The sequence below is a fragment of the Hibiscus syriacus genome, unplaced genomic scaffold (assembly GCF_006381635.1).
Source record: "Hibiscus syriacus cultivar Baekdansim isolate YM2019G1 unplaced genomic scaffold, ASM638163v2 tig00112530_pilon, whole genome shotgun sequence".
In the NCBI taxonomy this organism is placed as follows: domain Eukaryota; kingdom Viridiplantae; phylum Streptophyta; class Magnoliopsida; order Malvales; family Malvaceae; genus Hibiscus; species Hibiscus syriacus.
In genome coordinates, this window is record NW_024063358.1 from 306,321 (window position 1) to 324,247 (window position 17,927).

The 17,927-nt window shown below is 35.5% G+C and overlaps 3 protein-coding genes across 3 annotated transcripts; all 3 read left to right on the forward strand.

The window, feature by feature from the left end:
- Positions 1 to 798: 798 nt before the first annotated feature.
- LOC120181706 (protein RIK-like) lies at positions 799 to 7,425 on the forward strand. Its single transcript, XM_039186791.1, has 12 exons — positions 799 to 1,106; positions 1,793 to 2,006; positions 2,627 to 2,728; positions 2,841 to 2,875; positions 2,963 to 3,038; positions 3,240 to 3,371; positions 3,461 to 3,538; positions 4,046 to 4,139; positions 4,276 to 4,393; positions 4,496 to 5,030; positions 6,657 to 6,906; positions 7,062 to 7,425. The coding sequence occupies exons 1-12, from the start codon at positions 1,030 to 1,032 to the stop codon at positions 7,181 to 7,183; spliced, it is 1,833 nt and encodes a 610-aa protein (XP_039042722.1). The 5' UTR covers positions 799 to 1,029; the 3' UTR covers positions 7,184 to 7,425.
- A 4,498-nt stretch (positions 7,426 to 11,923) lies between these two features.
- On the forward strand, positions 11,924 to 12,761 carry LOC120181678. The gene is made up of 3 exons (XM_039186765.1): positions 11,924 to 12,317; positions 12,426 to 12,536; positions 12,641 to 12,761. Exons 1-3 carry the CDS (start codon positions 11,994 to 11,996, stop codon positions 12,683 to 12,685), a joined length of 480 nt encoding a protein of 159 aa, XP_039042696.1. The 5' UTR covers positions 11,924 to 11,993; the 3' UTR covers positions 12,686 to 12,761.
- A 1,151-nt stretch (positions 12,762 to 13,912) lies between these two features.
- LOC120181733 lies at positions 13,913 to 14,803 on the forward strand. The gene is made up of 2 exons (XM_039186815.1): positions 13,913 to 14,505; positions 14,596 to 14,803. The coding sequence occupies exons 1-2, from the start codon at positions 13,913 to 13,915 to the stop codon at positions 14,801 to 14,803; spliced, it is 801 nt and encodes a 266-aa protein (XP_039042746.1).
- The last annotated feature ends 3,124 nt before the right edge of the window (positions 14,804 to 17,927 follow it).

Consider the following 17,927-nt stretch of genomic DNA (forward strand, 5'->3'; position numbering starts at 1 on the left):
TGACTTAGAAACCCGATCCGACCCGACCCGAAATAAAAAAAAAAAATTAATTCAATGAAAACAGTGACTTAATTGAAAAAAATTATATATTGAGGGATATTATTGTAATTATCTCTAAATATATAAGATAAAATTATATATATTTTTCGGGTCGGGTCGGGTCGGATTTTTTTTACCATAAACCCGACCCGAACAGTGCATTTAAAAAAAACCCGACCCGACCCGATTTTTTTTAAAAAAAATCTGACCCGATCGGGTCGGGTCGGAACCTATCGGATTCGGGTTGAGTTGCCATCCCTATTGATATCGGTGTAAAAAGCATTTTATTTTATACAAAAAAGAAACTTTTATAATTATAAGAATATAAAAAAGAGGAACTTGTATAATATTCGCTATAAATTAATCGAATTAATAAATTAAATAGCGTGGTTGAAGTTAAAATTGACTTATAAATATTAATAAAAGACATCAGAGTATAGTAACATATTTATAACATATCAGAGTATAGTACCATATTCATAACATATTTTTTAAATTTATTTAGACTTTGAATTATTTTTAAAATTTTTGAATAAATTCAATTTAGTCCAACAAACATTTTACCCTTCTTTATTATATCAAAATATAGATTCAACATATAATAATAGTTTTAACTTCTAAAACTTGTACTTTTATCAGTTTGATTTTAATTTAAAATAATTCAATAAATTTAATCTTTATATATAAAAATTTAACCGATAAATTCTAGTAGTATAAATACGGATATAAACATAGATAATATATTACACGTGACATTAACGCGCCATTAATATCAGCTCTCACTGCCCCCCAACAGTTTCGATTCTGCGCGAAAGCTTCAAACCTTCTCCGCATCTGAAAGAAAAGGCGCAAACCCCAATCTGATGCCCCTGTTGAAATCAAATCCCTTAAAACAATAAGAAAAAAAGTTCGATCTTTAATTAGAAATTTGGAAGATAACAACATCGGTTCCCTTCTCTTTGATTGAAATTCTGAAAATTTTGGAAAGAGATGACGGAGGACGGTGGCTCTAGGGTTTCTTCCGATGACCCCACTGTAAGCAACGGTGCTTCTCAGACAAGACAAAGGTATATAATTTATTCTTTTTCTCTTAAATTTCAATTCTTAAACCCTAATTTTTCCATGCACTCGATTTCATTGAAGGACCCGACTGTTGTAACAGACAGTGAGTCACAGACAGGACAAAGATATCGAATTTCTTTTTGTTTTATTGTAAATTTGAATTCTTAGACCTTAATTCCCCCATTGGTTTCTTTTTTTTTTTTTGGAATTAATCAAAGGAATTATTGAATTTCATGGTTCGACTGGTTTATTGGAGATTTATAAGTCATCTCAGAATATGGAAAATGTTGTCAATTCCAGTTGAACGAATTGAAGTATTTAATGCTTCTGCCTATTCGAGCTATAAGTTTAATGATAATTACAGAGGCAAAAGAAAATGTAGTCGGAGGAAGTTATTGTCCCGGGACTATCAAGCATAAGAGCATCGCATCTACTGTGCTTATCATTTATGTGTGTGTGTGTTGGTTTGGGGGGGGGGGGGTTCTTTTTAATCCCATTCTGAAAATATTTATCATTAAATTTTTAGTAATTTTACTACATCTGTCCTTTCAATTTGCGCAACTCTCATAAATACTTGTTACCCAACAAATTATGGAATTTCTACATTATGTAGTTGTTTGATTTTTATGTAGCGGAATAAGCCATGCCTTGCAGTTACAATTTTTAATAGTTGGGTTGGATTACTATGTAGGAAAAAGAGAAAGTGGGATCAGCCTGCAGAGGCTTTTGTTTCTGCTGGATTTGCTATCCCATTTACCAATATGGGAACTCTTTCTGGCATGCCACCTCCTGGTGTATCTCCAGTACCAGGCACCTTTCTGCCAAATATACTTGCTGCAAGCGGTGCAGCTGTTACCCCATTGTTTCAACAACATGCTGCTCCAGTGGTACCAAAACAAAATCAAGTATGGAAAATATATTCTGGCTTTGCTCAAAGAAAAATTCATTGTCACCTGACATCTGCATGAGGCTTGAGGATGATGATTATGGCAATAGTTTGTTCTGTCTTATAAAATGTCATTTGCAAATATATTTCTTTAGGCGTCAGTTCTTTTCTATTTGAACTCTTTATCACTGACAACATTAGTACTTAAAATGATATTTTTTACATTGATAAGTTTGGGAAGTCAATATACCTTTGTCCTGACTTGTGAGAGCATACATGGTTTCTTAACTAAAATAGCTCTACTTTTTGGATTTAGTATTTAGGCATATGGACTAAATATATTTAGTGGGATATGTATTGATTGTTTCTTCCCTTCCTTAATTACTGTCAGTGTATTTTTATGGATATTTCTGCCTGGATGGTTAAATTTTTGCAATTTTGATCTGGTCATTCAATCAAAATGTAGTCATAGGCTATCCCAAGAAGTCTCATATAGTCATATGCCAGGGAATTTGTATTTTTTTCTTTTTTTTAATGATTTGTCTGTACATAAACATGCTAAACTGTTTTTTACTTGTATATTTTCAAAAAAATTATTTGTATTATTTAATTTTGCATTTTGTTTATACAATTTTATAGACTAAGATCCAAGATGAATTAGTTATTGCTAGAGAAATTGTAATAAATGATGCGGAATCTTCTGTTCGGTACAAGCTCACAAAGTGCCAGACACAGGAAGAGGTGAATGTCTTTTTCTTTGCTCAGCAATATAGAAAAAAGGGTTTTTTTGTTGATAAAATAGGAGATATAGTTCTTTTGTTAAATTTTGATGAGTAAGTTCGTCATCTTTCAGATTCAAAGGTGCACTGGTGCTGTGGTGATAACTCGGTAAGTTTCATTAAGCGGATGTGCAGAAGCTTTTGAACAATTATTTTTCGTGTTTTCCTTTTATTCCTTGACATGATTGGTGTGCAGGGGCAAGTATCACCCACCAAATGCTTCACCTGATGGTGAAAAGCCTCTCTATCTTCATATATCTGCCGTCGCTCATGTAAGTGTATTTTCTTCATCTTTCCAAACCTTTTGTTGGTTATATAGTGAAATTTTTTAAATTGCTTTGTCTTCATGAAAGCTTTTGTATATATGCTTTCTTCTATTGTCAGCTTGTGGTTGACATAAAAAATAACATTAAAAAACTAAATAGTTGGTCTATTAAAGAGATTTACTAAGACTTGTTCATTTATCACTGCAGTTAAAAGAAACAGCAGAGAGAATTTTAGCAGTAGATCGTGCAGCTGCCATGGTTGAAGAACTGTTGAAACATGGTCAGAGCTCACAGGCAGGGGCTTCCCCTTTTAAGGAAGCTGTTATGAACGGTGTGAAGGTATGCTTCAACTGCAATCTGAATTATTCTGCTGTGATATTTAGATAATCGATTACAGGGTAAATCTATAATGAAACCTGGTTTCTCAGGCGTTGAGCACATGTGTATATTTGGGATTCGATGCAGACCCATCACTGAATGTTGCTGCACGTATTCGTGGACCAAATGTGAGATTTTCATCTACCTCAAATTTTCACTTTCACTAATCCTTTAAGGGGTTATATGCTGCTCTCATATGTTATCTTGATGTTTTGTTATGCCTTGTTAATGGTCATGTTTTTGTTCTATATAATCTTATAAATGTCTATGAACTGTAGCTGCGCCTCTATTCTAAGACTAGATTGTATAATTAGGTGGTGATACAATAATTAGGTGGTGATACAATCTTTGTATAGTTGAATGAAAATCAGCTATCTGATGTTAAGGACGTGGACTAATTCACCTTCCCTAAACAAACCTTTCACTGCAAATCCTCTTACTAATGTGCACACATCTATTATTTGTGTCTTGTACTGATTTACTTGTTTGAGTATTCTGTTTAATCAGTTTGTTGAAAGTTTTAATTTCATTCTTTAAAGATAAGAGATTCTAATGTTTGAAGCTCTCTCTGACATCTCCATGCAATTGGGGGAGCATGCTTTTGTGTTGCTGGTGGTTCGGTTTTGTACTTGCAGGACCAGTATATAAATCACATTATGAATGAAACAGGAGCAACTGTCACGCTACGAGGATGTGGTTCTGGAAACTCAGAGAGCCCGAAGGGTGAAGGTACTTTTATGTTTTACACAGCTCCGGTCTTCTTTTCTTATTTCTTTATAATTATAGGCAAACCTAAGAATTAATGCTGTTACTCTATGATTTTATTTTCCTAATATTATAGTTTTATCTGGTCTTGTGGTTGCAGAAACACAGCAACCATTGCACTTATTCTTGTCCAGTAACAATCCTAAAAGTCTTGATGATGCCAAGCGTTTGGCAGAGAATCTCATGGACACTATCAGCCTAGAGTTTGGTGCATCCAGGTAACCAGGCTTCTGTTTTGCTGAAGGGTGGTGATAGTAATTTTATAGTCTTGTTGTTGTGATTTTGGATTGGAGTGATCTGTTTCTTTCCATCTATTTTAGGATTTCATCAAGTAAGGTTTATGGTGCAGTTCCACCTCCACAGCAGTTGTTAACTGGAGTTCAAAGTTCTGCAACCGAACAAAACCTAAATGCTAGTTCAGCTGCTGGTTTGATGTCAATTCCAGTTCCTGCTCCAGCTCCACCTGTTTCAGTCCCTGGGGTCACTACTGGTTATTCTCAAGGGATTGCTGTGGGGCTGCCTAATTCTGGGCCAACCCAAGCAAATTCAGTTGGTTATCCACAGCCTTTGGTGACTAGAGGGACAAGCTACATTGGATATGGTGGGATATACCCCCAAGCAACACCATTGCAGCAGGTAGCATTAGCACTTAGACAATCATCACCAATCTCATCTACTGTTGCACCTGCAACATCTGTTGCAAGCACGGCTGTTCCTACAATGTCATCTGTCAGTACAGTAACCAAATCAAGTGTTAGTTCTACTTTACACTTAGAGAAAGAGAAACGGCCTCCACAAAAGCGGAAGTTCCAGGAGTTACCAGCTGGTTCAAAGGGATCTTCAAGACTCAACCAGGTACCGGTACATTTTCTCTTAGTTTCCCTTCAAGCGAAGCTATGAGGCATACAAATTTATATTATTTTAGTGCCATAATGGCTAAAGATTAAGTCTTACTCCATTCTGGCTTCTTGGTTCAAATAGTATACAAGTTATGGTTCATGGCACTCTGGTGTAAGTACTATATTCATTTAGAAATCTTTGGTCAAAGAGCATTACTGCTCAGTTGCACTGAATTTTTGTTTTGGGCGGGCAGTAGGGCTCCGGAATTTGGGCTTCTCTACTAAGAAAATGGCTTTTATTTAATGTTGACTACAATTTCTTGAAAGAGAGTGTTGACTATGATAAATGGCTTTGACACCTTTTTGAAGTTTGAGCAAATTTTATCTTAGAGAAAATTGTATTTTAATTAACTTCATGATTCAAAATTCATTTAAAGTAATACACTTCTATTAGCCCATGGGTGGAAGGCTGGGAGCTTTCTATTTAGAGTAGAATTATATTTGTGAGTGGAGGCATTTCCAAGTAATTGAGTTTCAATGGCCAAGTTATAGTCCATGATTCCATGTTGAAATTGAATCTTGACTAGGGCTATAGTTCATAAGGTGGGTAATGTAAAGGACAATGCTTCCATCTTGCTACTTCTTGAACTTATGTTTTCTAATGATTTCAATCCCGAGTGACCTTTGCATGGGTAGTTCCTAAATCAGGTTTGTCTGCATATGTGGCCATACATGATATAATGATTGCAATATTTTGCTAATTCATGCTGGTACTTGTCCCCTTATGTTTATGCACCCACCTGCTTCAGTTCCCGTTTCACCCCTTAAATATGGGAATAAAAATTACAGAGAGAGGGGAGACCTGTGCAAGTTAATGTACTTTACATTTATGCTATTGGATTTACAATTATGTTTTCTGACTTTCTCTGCTTATCATTCCAGGTATTTTCTCTGACATTCTAAGAAGCTAATAGGCTGATACCGGACCTCTGTTAGGGCCATTGGTTATGTTTCACAGTGTTTTCAGTTTCAGAGGAGAAATTTGATGAACTTTTCCTGCTTCAAAACCATGATCAGGGACCACTTCAAGATTTTTTTTCTCTTTGATTGGGCGTATAGTTTCATATCATGCAGTTTGCACTCTTCCTTGGTTAGCATTATAGAGTGTGCAAGCTGAAGTTTCATTTAAAGGGTCTTTGGTGTCATTTTGGTTTAGCATTTTTGTTTAGGATTTTACTTTAAAGCTGAAGCTCCTATTGAAAAAATGCATGACAACAAACTTGTACCACTGCAACCATTATTTGGCGACAGACAGCGACACTGTACTTGACATCTGACATTTTTTAATTTTTGCATTTAGCCACAAACTACCATAGTTCTTGATTTGAAAATTTCCAGGCTCAATGTTGGCTTATAGGGTCCTAACATCTGTTCAGTGAAGACATCAAGGGTCAAATTAACTCACTCACTCATGGTCTCTCACTAATTCCATGTCATTTTCCCCCGACACAGGACCTTTGTAAAGATTCTGTTGTACCCTTGAGATCTTACCCTGCTTCTTTCTCCAGATGTTTCTCATTAACTATTATATTACTTCTATTGAGAAATTAGGCTTGGATTGTTTTTGTGCAACTCATTTCAGGTATCTGAATCTTCAAATTCAAACAAGCCATTGGGAGACTTGGGAGTGAGAAATGTATCAACTATGCCTGCTCCAAAGAAGCTGATTAATCCATCAGCCAATGGGATGCCACCACCACCTCCAAAAACCTTTCCGCCACCACCTCCAAAAGCCATGATGCCTCCGCCCAAGTTCACATCATCAAAACCACCTGGGAAATTGCATGACAAGAACAAAGATAACAGTAAAGCTAAACTTGATGCTGTACCTGGTAGGGTTGATTCCTAAATTGGCTACTTTAAATATTATTGTTCTAAATTTGCTTTCCTGTAATGAATGGTTCTGTGATGTTGACTTATATCTGGTAAATGGTTTCTTGCATTGTGCAATTTATAATACTTACCAAAATTGTTTGGTTGTTTTCAGACACGTTGATGCAGTTAATGACATATTGGGACGATGATGATGATTCCGAGGAAAGCAGCGAAGATTCCCTAAATAATAACTCCAATGTAAATGTAGTTAGAAAACCATTCTGGGCTTTGTGAGTCTTCAGTCCGGTGGCTTGTATCGAGTCGGTATCAAGCACATGTTTTGATTTGATTCCTTTGTTATCGTTACTAGGCAAGTATGTATCGAGTGCAAACATGGTGAATTAACTCCAAACTATGGCATTGAGATTGTGTTGCGGCATTTAGAAGCTGAAAATCTGATAGAATTTGTGTTGTATATTGGTTGTAGTTTGCCATTAATGTAGTCTATTTGTTCCTTTAGTGTCTTGGTGAAATGGTAGGATCTGTTGGGAGATGAGCTTTACATCAAAGCATTTTAACTTTTTTTTTTGTGTAATGAAAGCTTTCATTCATTTTGGTGTCAAAAATTAATAGCAATTTGATCTCAAAGGTCAAAGCCATGTGATCAATTGGTTTGCATTTTTCATAACCTCAAGTCCTCAACCTCTCATTTGTACTATAGGTACGGATCCATTTTAAATTGATGGATAAATTATACCGTTAAACACTTAATTATTTAGTCATTTTATTTTTACCACCGATCTGTTTGTTTTATCAATTAGACCACAAAGTATTTAATTGTTCTTAACCACTTGTTGTTTAACAGTTAACAGGTTAGGTGACGTGGTAGTTGAATATTTTGATATAATTACATATTTGGTCATTGTTATTTACACATTCTCTCAGTTTAGTCTTATAATTAATAAATTAAATAATTGAATTAAATGATACCTTGTATCACTATTCAATTGAAGGATTATATTTATTTTAATTCAATATATTTATTTTCAATTAACCAGAGGGTCACCCTCTGATTGAAAAAAACAAACAATCAAATTGAGGAAGGGGGGATTTCATACTGGGATGCACATGAGGTCCCTAAAAAAATAAATCTTCCAACTCAAAAAAAGAACTTAATGTGGGCTTCTAATCAACTTTTTTTTGTTATAGACCAGCCGTTTCGTTAATTCCTGTTGTTATAAGTTAGGTATATTACACCATTTATCACTTAACTATTTTTTTATATTCTATTTTGGTCACTAAACTCTAAAAATTTTTGATTTCAGAAATCTTAGACTTTCAGGAACTAAGACTGTAGTTAACCCATTTTATTTTAAACACATAACCCACCTTTGTTCTTTGTGACAGAGAGAAACTAAAGTTCAAGAATCAATTTCCAGTGTCAACTTATGGTGGATGTTGGTGTTGTGGTTCCAGCTTTGGGACTGAACACAGATGGGGTTCTCTTGCTTTCTCTTAAACTACTTATTCTGGGTGATCAACTAAACGTGTTGCAGAGGTGGAACTCCTCCGACCAGACGCCATGTTCGTGGAACAGGGTGACTTGTGGAAGACCAAACGACTCTGATGTCTACTCTCGTGTTACGACACTCTTTCGAATTGTCTGCTTCTCGGTTCGATCCCTTCCGATCTGGGAATGATTCAATACCTTGAAAGTCTCGATCTTTCCAACAATTCCTTCAATGGATCTCTTCCTCTTTCCATTTTTAATGCAACAAAGCTTCGGTCGCTTGATTTGACTAACAATTCCACTTCTGGGTTTATACCGAAATGTAACACTCCAATTTTTCCCCAGATTAAAAACCCTAGAATTTGGGAAATTTGGAAATTTGGAAAACAGTGACCAAATTGTAAATTTGGAAAGTTTAGATCCGTTTTACCAAAACTCCTTCTCCCCGATTATAACACTGTGCGGCGCCCCCTCTTTATTTTCTAAAAACTTTAGCAGCAACCCTCGTGCCCTTTCTGCTCTGCCGTCGTTCGTCTGTTCTGCCTCCGTTTTCGCCGTCCTATCGATAAGGTAAGGTCGCCGACCAACTACCGAGTGTCCCCCGTCGAACCCCGATCGTTCCCGTCGTCGTTGAGCGACGTTAGGTTACGATTTCGACTCGCGAAAATCGTCCGCTGCCGCCGTGTTCTGGCCTTTCGTGGGCACCAAGGGGTCGGGTTCTCGTCGGAGAAGAGCCAGGTGGCCCGATTCGCGGTTGAACGGCACTAATCGGTCGTGGAAACCCACTTTTCGGTTCTGTCTTGTTCCGATACCCATTGTCGAGTGGTGGCCGGCCGTTTTGGGGCATGGCAAGATTGGCCGTGAGTCCACCGGTCCGTGAGTCTGCTCCCGGCGAATTGTCGACGTCGTCAGACCTATTTTTTTATACCGACAACCGTTTTATTCAAATCGAACTACTGTGGGTGTCACGAATCGAATCTGAAAATTATTCTCGTAATAAATTATTATTTTGTTCTGAGTTGGTTATTGGGATTAATTTCGGATGTTGTAATTTTTGAAGGAGACTTTGACTAGGAACCGGAATTACTGCCTCCTCTGCTGTTACCCATGAACTTTGAACTGACTTGAGTTGCTCGTGATGACCGTGAGCGTAAATTTATGAATTTAACACGTTTAATTTTATCGTTAATTTTAGAATAATTTAGTAATTATTAAATTATTTTGTAGGAACTGATTCGGGTTGAACCGCTGCTCGAGTTGATCATGATAGGAACTACGACCAACATTAGCTATTTTGTCGAGGTGTCTCTGTTAAGTGTTATATGACGTTGTTTTGATTAATTGTTTGTCTGTTTGAAAATTTGATTAAAACATGATTGTACTATGGTATTGTTGAATTAATTATTGCATGCTAACGGCTTGTGGTTATTTTGATCACATTTAAATACTTCAATGGTAATTAGTGTTTTGAAAATCGGATCAGATCGGTAAGTTCAACTGGGAATCGTTGTCTGGTCCGGTTCATTTTATACCGGTTAAACCGCTACTAGTGAACCGGAAGGAACCATTAAACCGCCTGTAAACCGTTCGAACCGTACCGGACCGTGAACCGGTTGAAAACCAGTTCTGTTTTTTTAAAAATAAATTAAATCAAACATCGTCGTTTGTTAAACGAGCCGAGTCGAACTTGAAAACTTTTTGTTAAACGAGCCGAGTCGAACTTGAAAATTTTAAAAGTAAGCTCAACTTAACTCCAAAACTCATGAGCTAAAAATTATCAAGTTCAACTCGAACTTGAAATATAATATTGAAACATGAACTCAAAAAGGCTCTAACTCAAAAAAAATTTAGAAGCTCGATTGAAGCCTGAAATTCGAGCTCGATTGAAGCGAAAGAATAGTTCGTTCTGTGCTCACCAAAATGCTCCATGATTTTGAATGCCAAATTACTTCTATTATTTATTGAAGTCAGTTTGGATGCTCTTTTATGTTTCTTAGCCATGTGGGATTGTTTTGTTTTCATATTTGTACTCTTTAGACTTTTGTAATGTTCTTCTATATTTCTTAGCCATGTGAGATTTTTAAAAAGAAAAATTAAACCAAACGACATCGTTTGTTATGATTTTTTTAACCCCAAATTTTTTTTAATTATAGTTATATAATTATATTTATTATTTAATATGTTTTACCTTAAATATTATGTTGTCGTTGATTTGAATCATTTTGTTTCACTTGATTTTATGGTTCTTAACTTATATATGTTATAACTTGCTTTAAATATGACTTGTTATATAAAAAACTATTTTTTTATTAAATGTTTTTTTATATTTTTATTTAATTTTTAAATAATTAATTAATTATGATGTCGTCCGATTCTTTTGACCGGTTTGACCAGTGAACCAGTGAACCGGTAGCACGGCCGGTTCACTAACCGGTCCGGTTCTGAAAACCATGATGGTAATGTTCTCACAAATTTGAAAATGGTAGTCATTTCATGACCTGACCCATAGTTACATGATCATTTATGTAATTTACCCTTTATTTTAATATAATTATAAATTTCTTCACCCAATTTTTTCTCACTCCTATTTGAGTTACTAAAGTTTAAAAACAATTCAATTTGCTCATTGAATTTTTGATTTGTTTATATTTTGGTCACTTTAATGTTAAATCATAGATGGAGTAGGGTAATATGGAAACCACATGTGCTAATGTGGATTATTTTTTATTTATATGAAATTCGTGTGTTATCTATATCATTTTTCTTTATCTTCATCTAAAGGTAGAAAGTTTACAGTTTTACAATTATGTTGATGTTGATGTTGCACTTATTATTCTTTGACGTCGTCTCTGATTACTCAAGATATCAACAAACTTATCTGATTATTTTTACTATTATATTAATTTAAAGTTATATCTAAATCACTTTAAAACTCGTGAAATTTAGTCATAAGCACAAAACTTGTGAATTCTTAAACCATTTTGATTTATAATATCCATCATCCTATCAACGCGGAATCAATATATACAATTTGTTTCTTCTTCTACCTCTCCATCATTGAAATTTAAGAGAAGATCATTCATTATCGAAAAATCAAAAGAAATTCAAAACTAAGAGATCGTTTCTTAATTTTTAAAAGAAAAATATTCAATCAAATTTAATGGAAGAGTGGTCAAATAAGAGTAAATCAAATTTTTATGAATAAAACAAGTGTAGGAAGGAAGTTAGTGATGAAATTTGTATTTTATCTTTTATTTTTTTATATTTTGAATTTTGATAATATAATTAAAATTAATATAAAATCCAAAAACAGGATCGTTAAGTCTAGATTTATAGATTATGGAAATCACCACTCACCACCACAAAAGGAAAAAAAGAATGGATATTACCAAGATAGCCGCAATGTTATTTTAAATCTCAACGGCTACTAGGCCACCTCAAAATTAGACCGTTGCAATCCCTCCCGATTTTCCATTTTATTTATACATATAAATTCACAATTTAATTCAAAGCTTTCAATTCAATCAACCCATTTCTTCAACCCCACTTAAATCCACGTCTTTGTTATAAAACCTTTTTATTGATCTCGTTTCAATGGCGGAACAAGCGATGGAAAAGCCTGTTAACACTTCAACTCTTCCCGAATATGGTGGAATGGAGAATACCCCACCTCTCCGGGCCCAGAAACTCGATGAGAATCCTCAAGATTCAGGCAAGGTTTTGCAAAATACAAGCTCTAAAATGGTGGAGCAAGTGATCGAAAAGCCTCTTAACAGTTCGATTCAGACTGAAAATGGTGGATTGGAGAATACCCCACCACTCCAGGACCAGAAACTCGATGAGAATCCTCAAGATTCGGGCAAATATCTGCGGAAAACCTGCACCCCAGATAGGCTTAAACTCTCCAAGGCCCCTGAAGGTATATATTACGTAACTCTAAATAGTATATATATATATTAGGTTTAAAATCATTATCTGTTTCATGAATTTCTGTGTGAATTCTTTGTTTATTTTCTGGTTTGATTCAGGTACAGAAGTCCGACTGATTCCATGATGTCGCCTGTTACAAAAGGTATTCTTGCAAGAAACAGGAAAGCTGGAGGTTTACTGTTACCACCTAGTATAAATCAAACCAAGGTAATGATAATCTGTTTAGAATTTTGATCGGTGAAGTTTATACGACATGAGTAGTTTTATTCTCTCTTTTTTCAAGTTATTTATTGTGTTATTCGATGTTGCAGATTCATGAATTGCGTGCTCAAGATGTTGGCCTTTCTCAAAACTGAAGAACTCATACCATATAGATTCTTGAACCTGATGAATTTGTCTGAGATGGTGCGTTCATGTCAAAATAAGCAAAATGAATGCGCATGGGATGTAATCTTTTTCTTTTAATGCATTACTTTTCCCTTTCATAGTCTTCTTTAAAAGGTTACAAATACATCCACGATAATACATCTAATAAAGAATTAATTGTATCATATGTCCCTAACCTGTAACTCTCATTTTAAATTAGTCCTTAAACTTTTGAATTTTATAACTCCATCCCCAAACAACGACTCTCATCCTAACTAGTCCTTAAACTTTTAAACATTCTAATTCCGATCCTAAATTATGATCCTCTTTCTAAATTGGTCCCCAAACTTTTGTATATTCCAAATTTATCCCCAAATTCATACAAATATGTAATTAGTTTCAATCATGGTTTAACCTAAATTTTGTTTCTTTTCCAAACATATAATAGTATAACTTGGCCTAATGGTTTTATTAACAAGGGACCTGCTTAGTATATACGTATAGTTTGGGATGAAATTGGAATATTCAAAAAGTTTAGGGACCAATTTAGAATGAAAGTCATAGTTTGGGGATGAAATTGAAATATTTAAAAGTTTAAGGACTAATTTAGAATGATAATCATAGTTTAAGGATAAAATTGAAACATTTGAAAGATTAAAGACTAATTTAAAATGAGGATCATACTTTAAGGACATATGACGCAATTAACTCCCTATAAAATAACTATAGCCAAAATCAATCATTATAATAATAATAAAAATATATTTAACCGAACAGCCCAAAACCTAAACCAAAATAAATATTAGCACTCACATATGATAAATTAAAACTTTAACCTAAAATCTCAAAATTCTCAAGAAATCAACTACTAGGTTCAAAATTCTCATTGAACGGAATGTCGTTAATGGTTAATATGGTTTTGTAATTTGTTGAAGAAGATGGACTAACAACTTTCCAAAGTATCTTTAAGAACCTAACTCGAAATGCCTTCCATTTTTAGGGTTTTTAACAGCCCCACTAATTCTGACGCAAATCTTTTTGTTTATGGCCCGTTGATAGTTTTCCTCTTTATTCTTTCACATCTTCGTTATCTTTCTCATCACAAATCTGAGTTTTGAGTGAGTTTATATTTGCGTTTGATTCATTTAATATCGGAAAAGATATGTGTTCTGTTATAATTATGTGATGATTGTTGTTTTTATTTTGTAATACAGAAAATGGGAACTGATCGTAGAGTTGAAGTTAAACCTCTTTCAGGACATGCAAGCTTTTCATCACCAACATCTTCTTCTTCATCTTCTCCTCGGAACCGAAACCTCGAACATTCTGAACTCGTCGAGTCATCGACGCCTTTAAATGTTCCGCCGACTAGTTCGAACGAGCAGTCCCCAGAACAAGCACCGGCAGGGTGCGCACGGAGTCGGATACCGTCGTCCATTTTCAGTACTCAACCTGGAACACCAACGGAGTGGAGCATTGCTTCAAACGAATCATTGTTCAGCATTCATGTCGGGAATAACAGCCTCTCCAGGGAGCAGTTTCTTTCATTGTATAAATCCGGAGAGTTAACCGAGTTGGACGAGCAGATCATTGCCCAAGGTGGCGCGATGCCTTCACTAAAAGAGCTGGAAGAGATGGCGGCTGCGGAGGAAAATGCAGGCAAGGGTTGTTCGGGATCTGAAGAAACGCCGAAGACGGTGGTCGGAACAAGTGAAGTTGCAGAGGATGATGATGATCACAACAAAGATGGCAATGACGACAGCATCTCCGGTCTTTCTGATGAGAGCACTTTTTCCTTTGCATTCCCTGTGTACGAAAACAAAACCATCATTTTCTCCACTTGAAAAGATTGCATTTTTTACTTATAAGTTGCATGAATATATCAGTGAAATCGTTTCAGGTTGAATAGCACCGACGGTGGAAGGATGAGCTCGGTGAATATCCGCCAATACAACCAAGAATTAAATATACAATCAGCAAAGCAACCGCAAGAGAAAGAACCGGAACCGGAGCCGGAGCAATGCACTGAAGAAATGAAACCAAAAGCTCCACAAAAGGGTAGAAATCAAAGCTGGTTTTCCTGTTTCCGTTGCTGCAGATATCCATGACTTTTGCTTTAAAAGAATACTCTGCCTATCTGCTCATTCAATGGCGGATTTTCTATCCTTCCAAACAACCTTAAAAATTTCCCAGAGAAGGGAAAAATCCATTGCGTGTAGTTATCAATATTATATTAATTGGTTTCTGGTGTTGAATAAAAGAAATTTGTGTTGAGATTTCGTTGAATAACCATTACATTTTCGTTCTTTACACATTATGATTCTTATTTTGGTATTGCCATATCGGGGGCAAAACTTTCGAGATAATGTTCTGGAAAAAATTAATTCACGAGATAAAATACTCCTAAGATTAATTGCTCAAATAAGATGAAATCCACAGTGTTGATCGTAGGTCGCCATGCCTTCCGGGCGACCTACTAGGTCGCCATGTCTTCCCGGCGACCTACAAGAGATTGCATGTGCCATGCACGTCCCAACATTCTGGGCATCCGAGGCTATCCGACCGAGGCTATCCGAGAGCATCCAATGCCATCCAAACGAGCTATGCGAGGGCAACCGAGCGAGCTATGCGAGGGAAGCCGAGCGAGGGTAGGTCGCCCGGAGTGCATGGCGACCTACAAGGTCGTCCGGAGGGCATGGCGACCTACAAGGTCGCCCGGAGGGCATGGCGACCTATGTGTTGGGACGTGCATGTGCCATGCAACACGTTCATTCTCACGTTCATTCTCTTTGTTTAAGCAAGGGTAGGTCGCCCGGAGTGCATGGCGACCTACAAGGTCGCCCGGAGTGCATGGCGACCTACAAGGTCGCCCGGAGTGCATGGCGACCTACGACCAACACTGTGGATTTCACCATATTTGAGCAATTAATCTTGGGAGTACATTAGCTCGTGAATTAATTTCTTTCAGAACATTATCTCGAAAGTTTTGCCCCATATCGGGATCATTTTGATTCTTATTTTTAGGGTAAATTACGCATTTAATATCTAAACTATCAATTTTATCCGTTTTAGTACCTAAACTTATAATATTTTTGAAATCATGCTTAACGTTTAGTTTTTGTTTCATGTTAATACCTCACCATTAGGGATAGGCATGGGACCTGAACCCGACGGGTTCCGACTTGATCGGCTCAGTTTTTTTTAAAATTTCGGGTTCGGTTCGGGTCGGGTTTTTTAAAGGTGATATTCGAGTAAGGTAAGATTCAGGTTTATAGTGAAAAATACCGACCCGACCCTATTAAAAAAATAATTTTACCTTATATATTTAGAAAAAATTACAATAATATTCCTTTATATATTATTTTTTTTAAAATTAAATCAATGTTTTTATTGAATAAAAATAATATTTTTTATTATTTTGGGTCAGGTCAGGTTCAGATTTTTATTTCAAAACGTCGGGTCGGGTTCGGGTCGGGTGGAGGGTATATATTATGCGGGTCGGGTCGGATTTCGAGTGGAGTGGACCAAAAATCCAACTCGACCCATGCATATCCCTACTCACCGTTAAAAACTTAACGACACTACTTTTTTTTTACGGATAAATGACATAATTCATCACTCAGCTATCTTCTCACTCCTATTTTGGTAGTAAAGTTTTAAAATGTTCAATTTAACTACTCAACTTTCAAATTGCTCTTATTTTAATCACTCTAATTTAATTTATTAATAATTTTTTTGACATGAAATTTTTATTATTATTTTATTTATATATAATTAAAAATAACAAAAAAATTAAATTTGAAAGTTAGATTGATTAAATTATGATTTATTTGAAAGTTATAAAAAAATTAAATTTTAGTGACCAAAATAAGAGTGAGATAATTGAGTAGTGAATGAAGCGATTCACCCATAAAAAGGTGCTGCGTGCAAATCACCCGTTAAGTGATACCAAAATGCGGCCATTGGAATCCCCGGCTCTGCCACAGCATTGACTGCAAATATCATCTGATGCATTAATCTTATGTATCAGCTCCTTCAGCTGTCGAGGCATAACCTGGAATATCTTTGAGCTCACTTCCCTTGATGGATTGTTACATGCAATGCAAGGTAGATTAAATGAAGATATTCGTTACTGTGTTGAAAATCTAAGCAGCGGAACATACTATCAAGATCTAGTGCAAAAACTGAATATACAAATACGACTTTGACGATAACTATGTTAGTATGATTAAAGGGTATGATAGCATCAACAATTGTTACGATGAAAGTACGATAACACCAATGTACAACGATCGTAAAAGAAAAATACCAAAATTTAACGTGAATAATTCTTTAAGAAAGAATCACGGACTAAAAAAAGGAAATTTTCGCTAGTATAAAAGGAAGAAGAATACAAGATGATTTGAAGAAAGAAAACCTAATATCTAATCCTAAAAATGATGTTATTTAAACTTTCAATTATTTGAATGAAGTAAACTTTGGTGACCAAAATCTAAACGCTTCAAAAATAAGTACCGCGTGTATAGTTTACCCTAAAAATTGATCACGAGTGAAAACTATGTAGTACATACGTATGCTAGGTATATATGAACGAAAGAACAAATTATTTTATGGACTCTACTCATCATGTTATTTGTGATCTCAGTGAATGAGAGTCATAAATTTTAAAATAATTATCAACTTTTTATTTATAAATAAAAAAGAGGTAAAGTTTCACCTTTAAAAAATAATAAGAAAAATTATTATTAATTAAGATCACAGATAACATAATAAATCGAGATCTTCTAATAATTTCTCGAAATAAAAGATACTGGCCTGCGGAAGAGATTTAACTTTACGAAGAGTCCAAGCCTTCGATGCATTGTTTTGAAAACCGGACCGGATCGGTCGGTTCAACCGGGAACCGTTGCCTAGTTCGGTTTAATCTAAACCGGTTGAACCGCTACTAGTGAACCGACCAGAACCGCTGAACCGTTCAAACCGGGCCGGCTGAAAACCGGAAAAAATCGAAAAAAACCGGAAATTTTGTTTAAAAAAATAAAATAAACCAAACGTCGTTTGTTAAACGAGCCAAGTCGAACTCGAGTATTGCTGAACTCGACTCGAACTTGAAAACTTTAAAAGTAAGCTCAACTTCACTCAAACTCACAAGTTAAAAATTATCAAGTTCAACTCGAACTCGAAATATAATATTGAAACTTGAACTCAAAAAGGCTTGAACTAAAAAAAAAA

Bases quoted from the DNA above. Each gene is read 5' to 3' on its own strand.
- LOC120181706 (XM_039186791.1), top strand. From the start codon at position 1,030: ATGACGGAGGACGGTGGCTCTAGGGTTTCTTCCGATGACCCCACTGTA. The intron at 2,007-2,626 runs GTATGGAAAATA...ACAATTTTATAG, and splicing joins TGGTACCAAAACAAAATCAA to ACTAAGATCCAAGATGAATT. The intron at 5,031-6,656 runs GTACCGGTACAT...AACTCATTTCAG, and splicing joins GATCTTCAAGACTCAACCAG to GTATCTGAATCTTCAAATTC.
- LOC120181678 (XM_039186765.1), top strand. From the start codon at position 11,994: ATGGCGGAACAAGCGATGGAAAAGCCTGTTAACACTTCAACTCTTCCC. The intron at 12,318-12,425 runs GGTATATATTAC...CTGGTTTGATTC, and splicing joins AACTCTCCAAGGCCCCTGAA to AGGTACAGAAGTCCGACTGA. The intron at 12,537-12,640 runs GTAATGATAATC...TCGATGTTGCAG, and splicing joins CTAGTATAAATCAAACCAAG to ATTCATGAATTGCGTGCTCA.
- LOC120181733 (XM_039186815.1), top strand. From the start codon at position 13,913: ATGGGAACTGATCGTAGAGTTGAAGTTAAACCTCTTTCAGGACATGCA. The intron at 14,506-14,595 runs GTACGAAAACAA...AAATCGTTTCAG, and splicing joins TTTTCCTTTGCATTCCCTGT to GTTGAATAGCACCGACGGTG.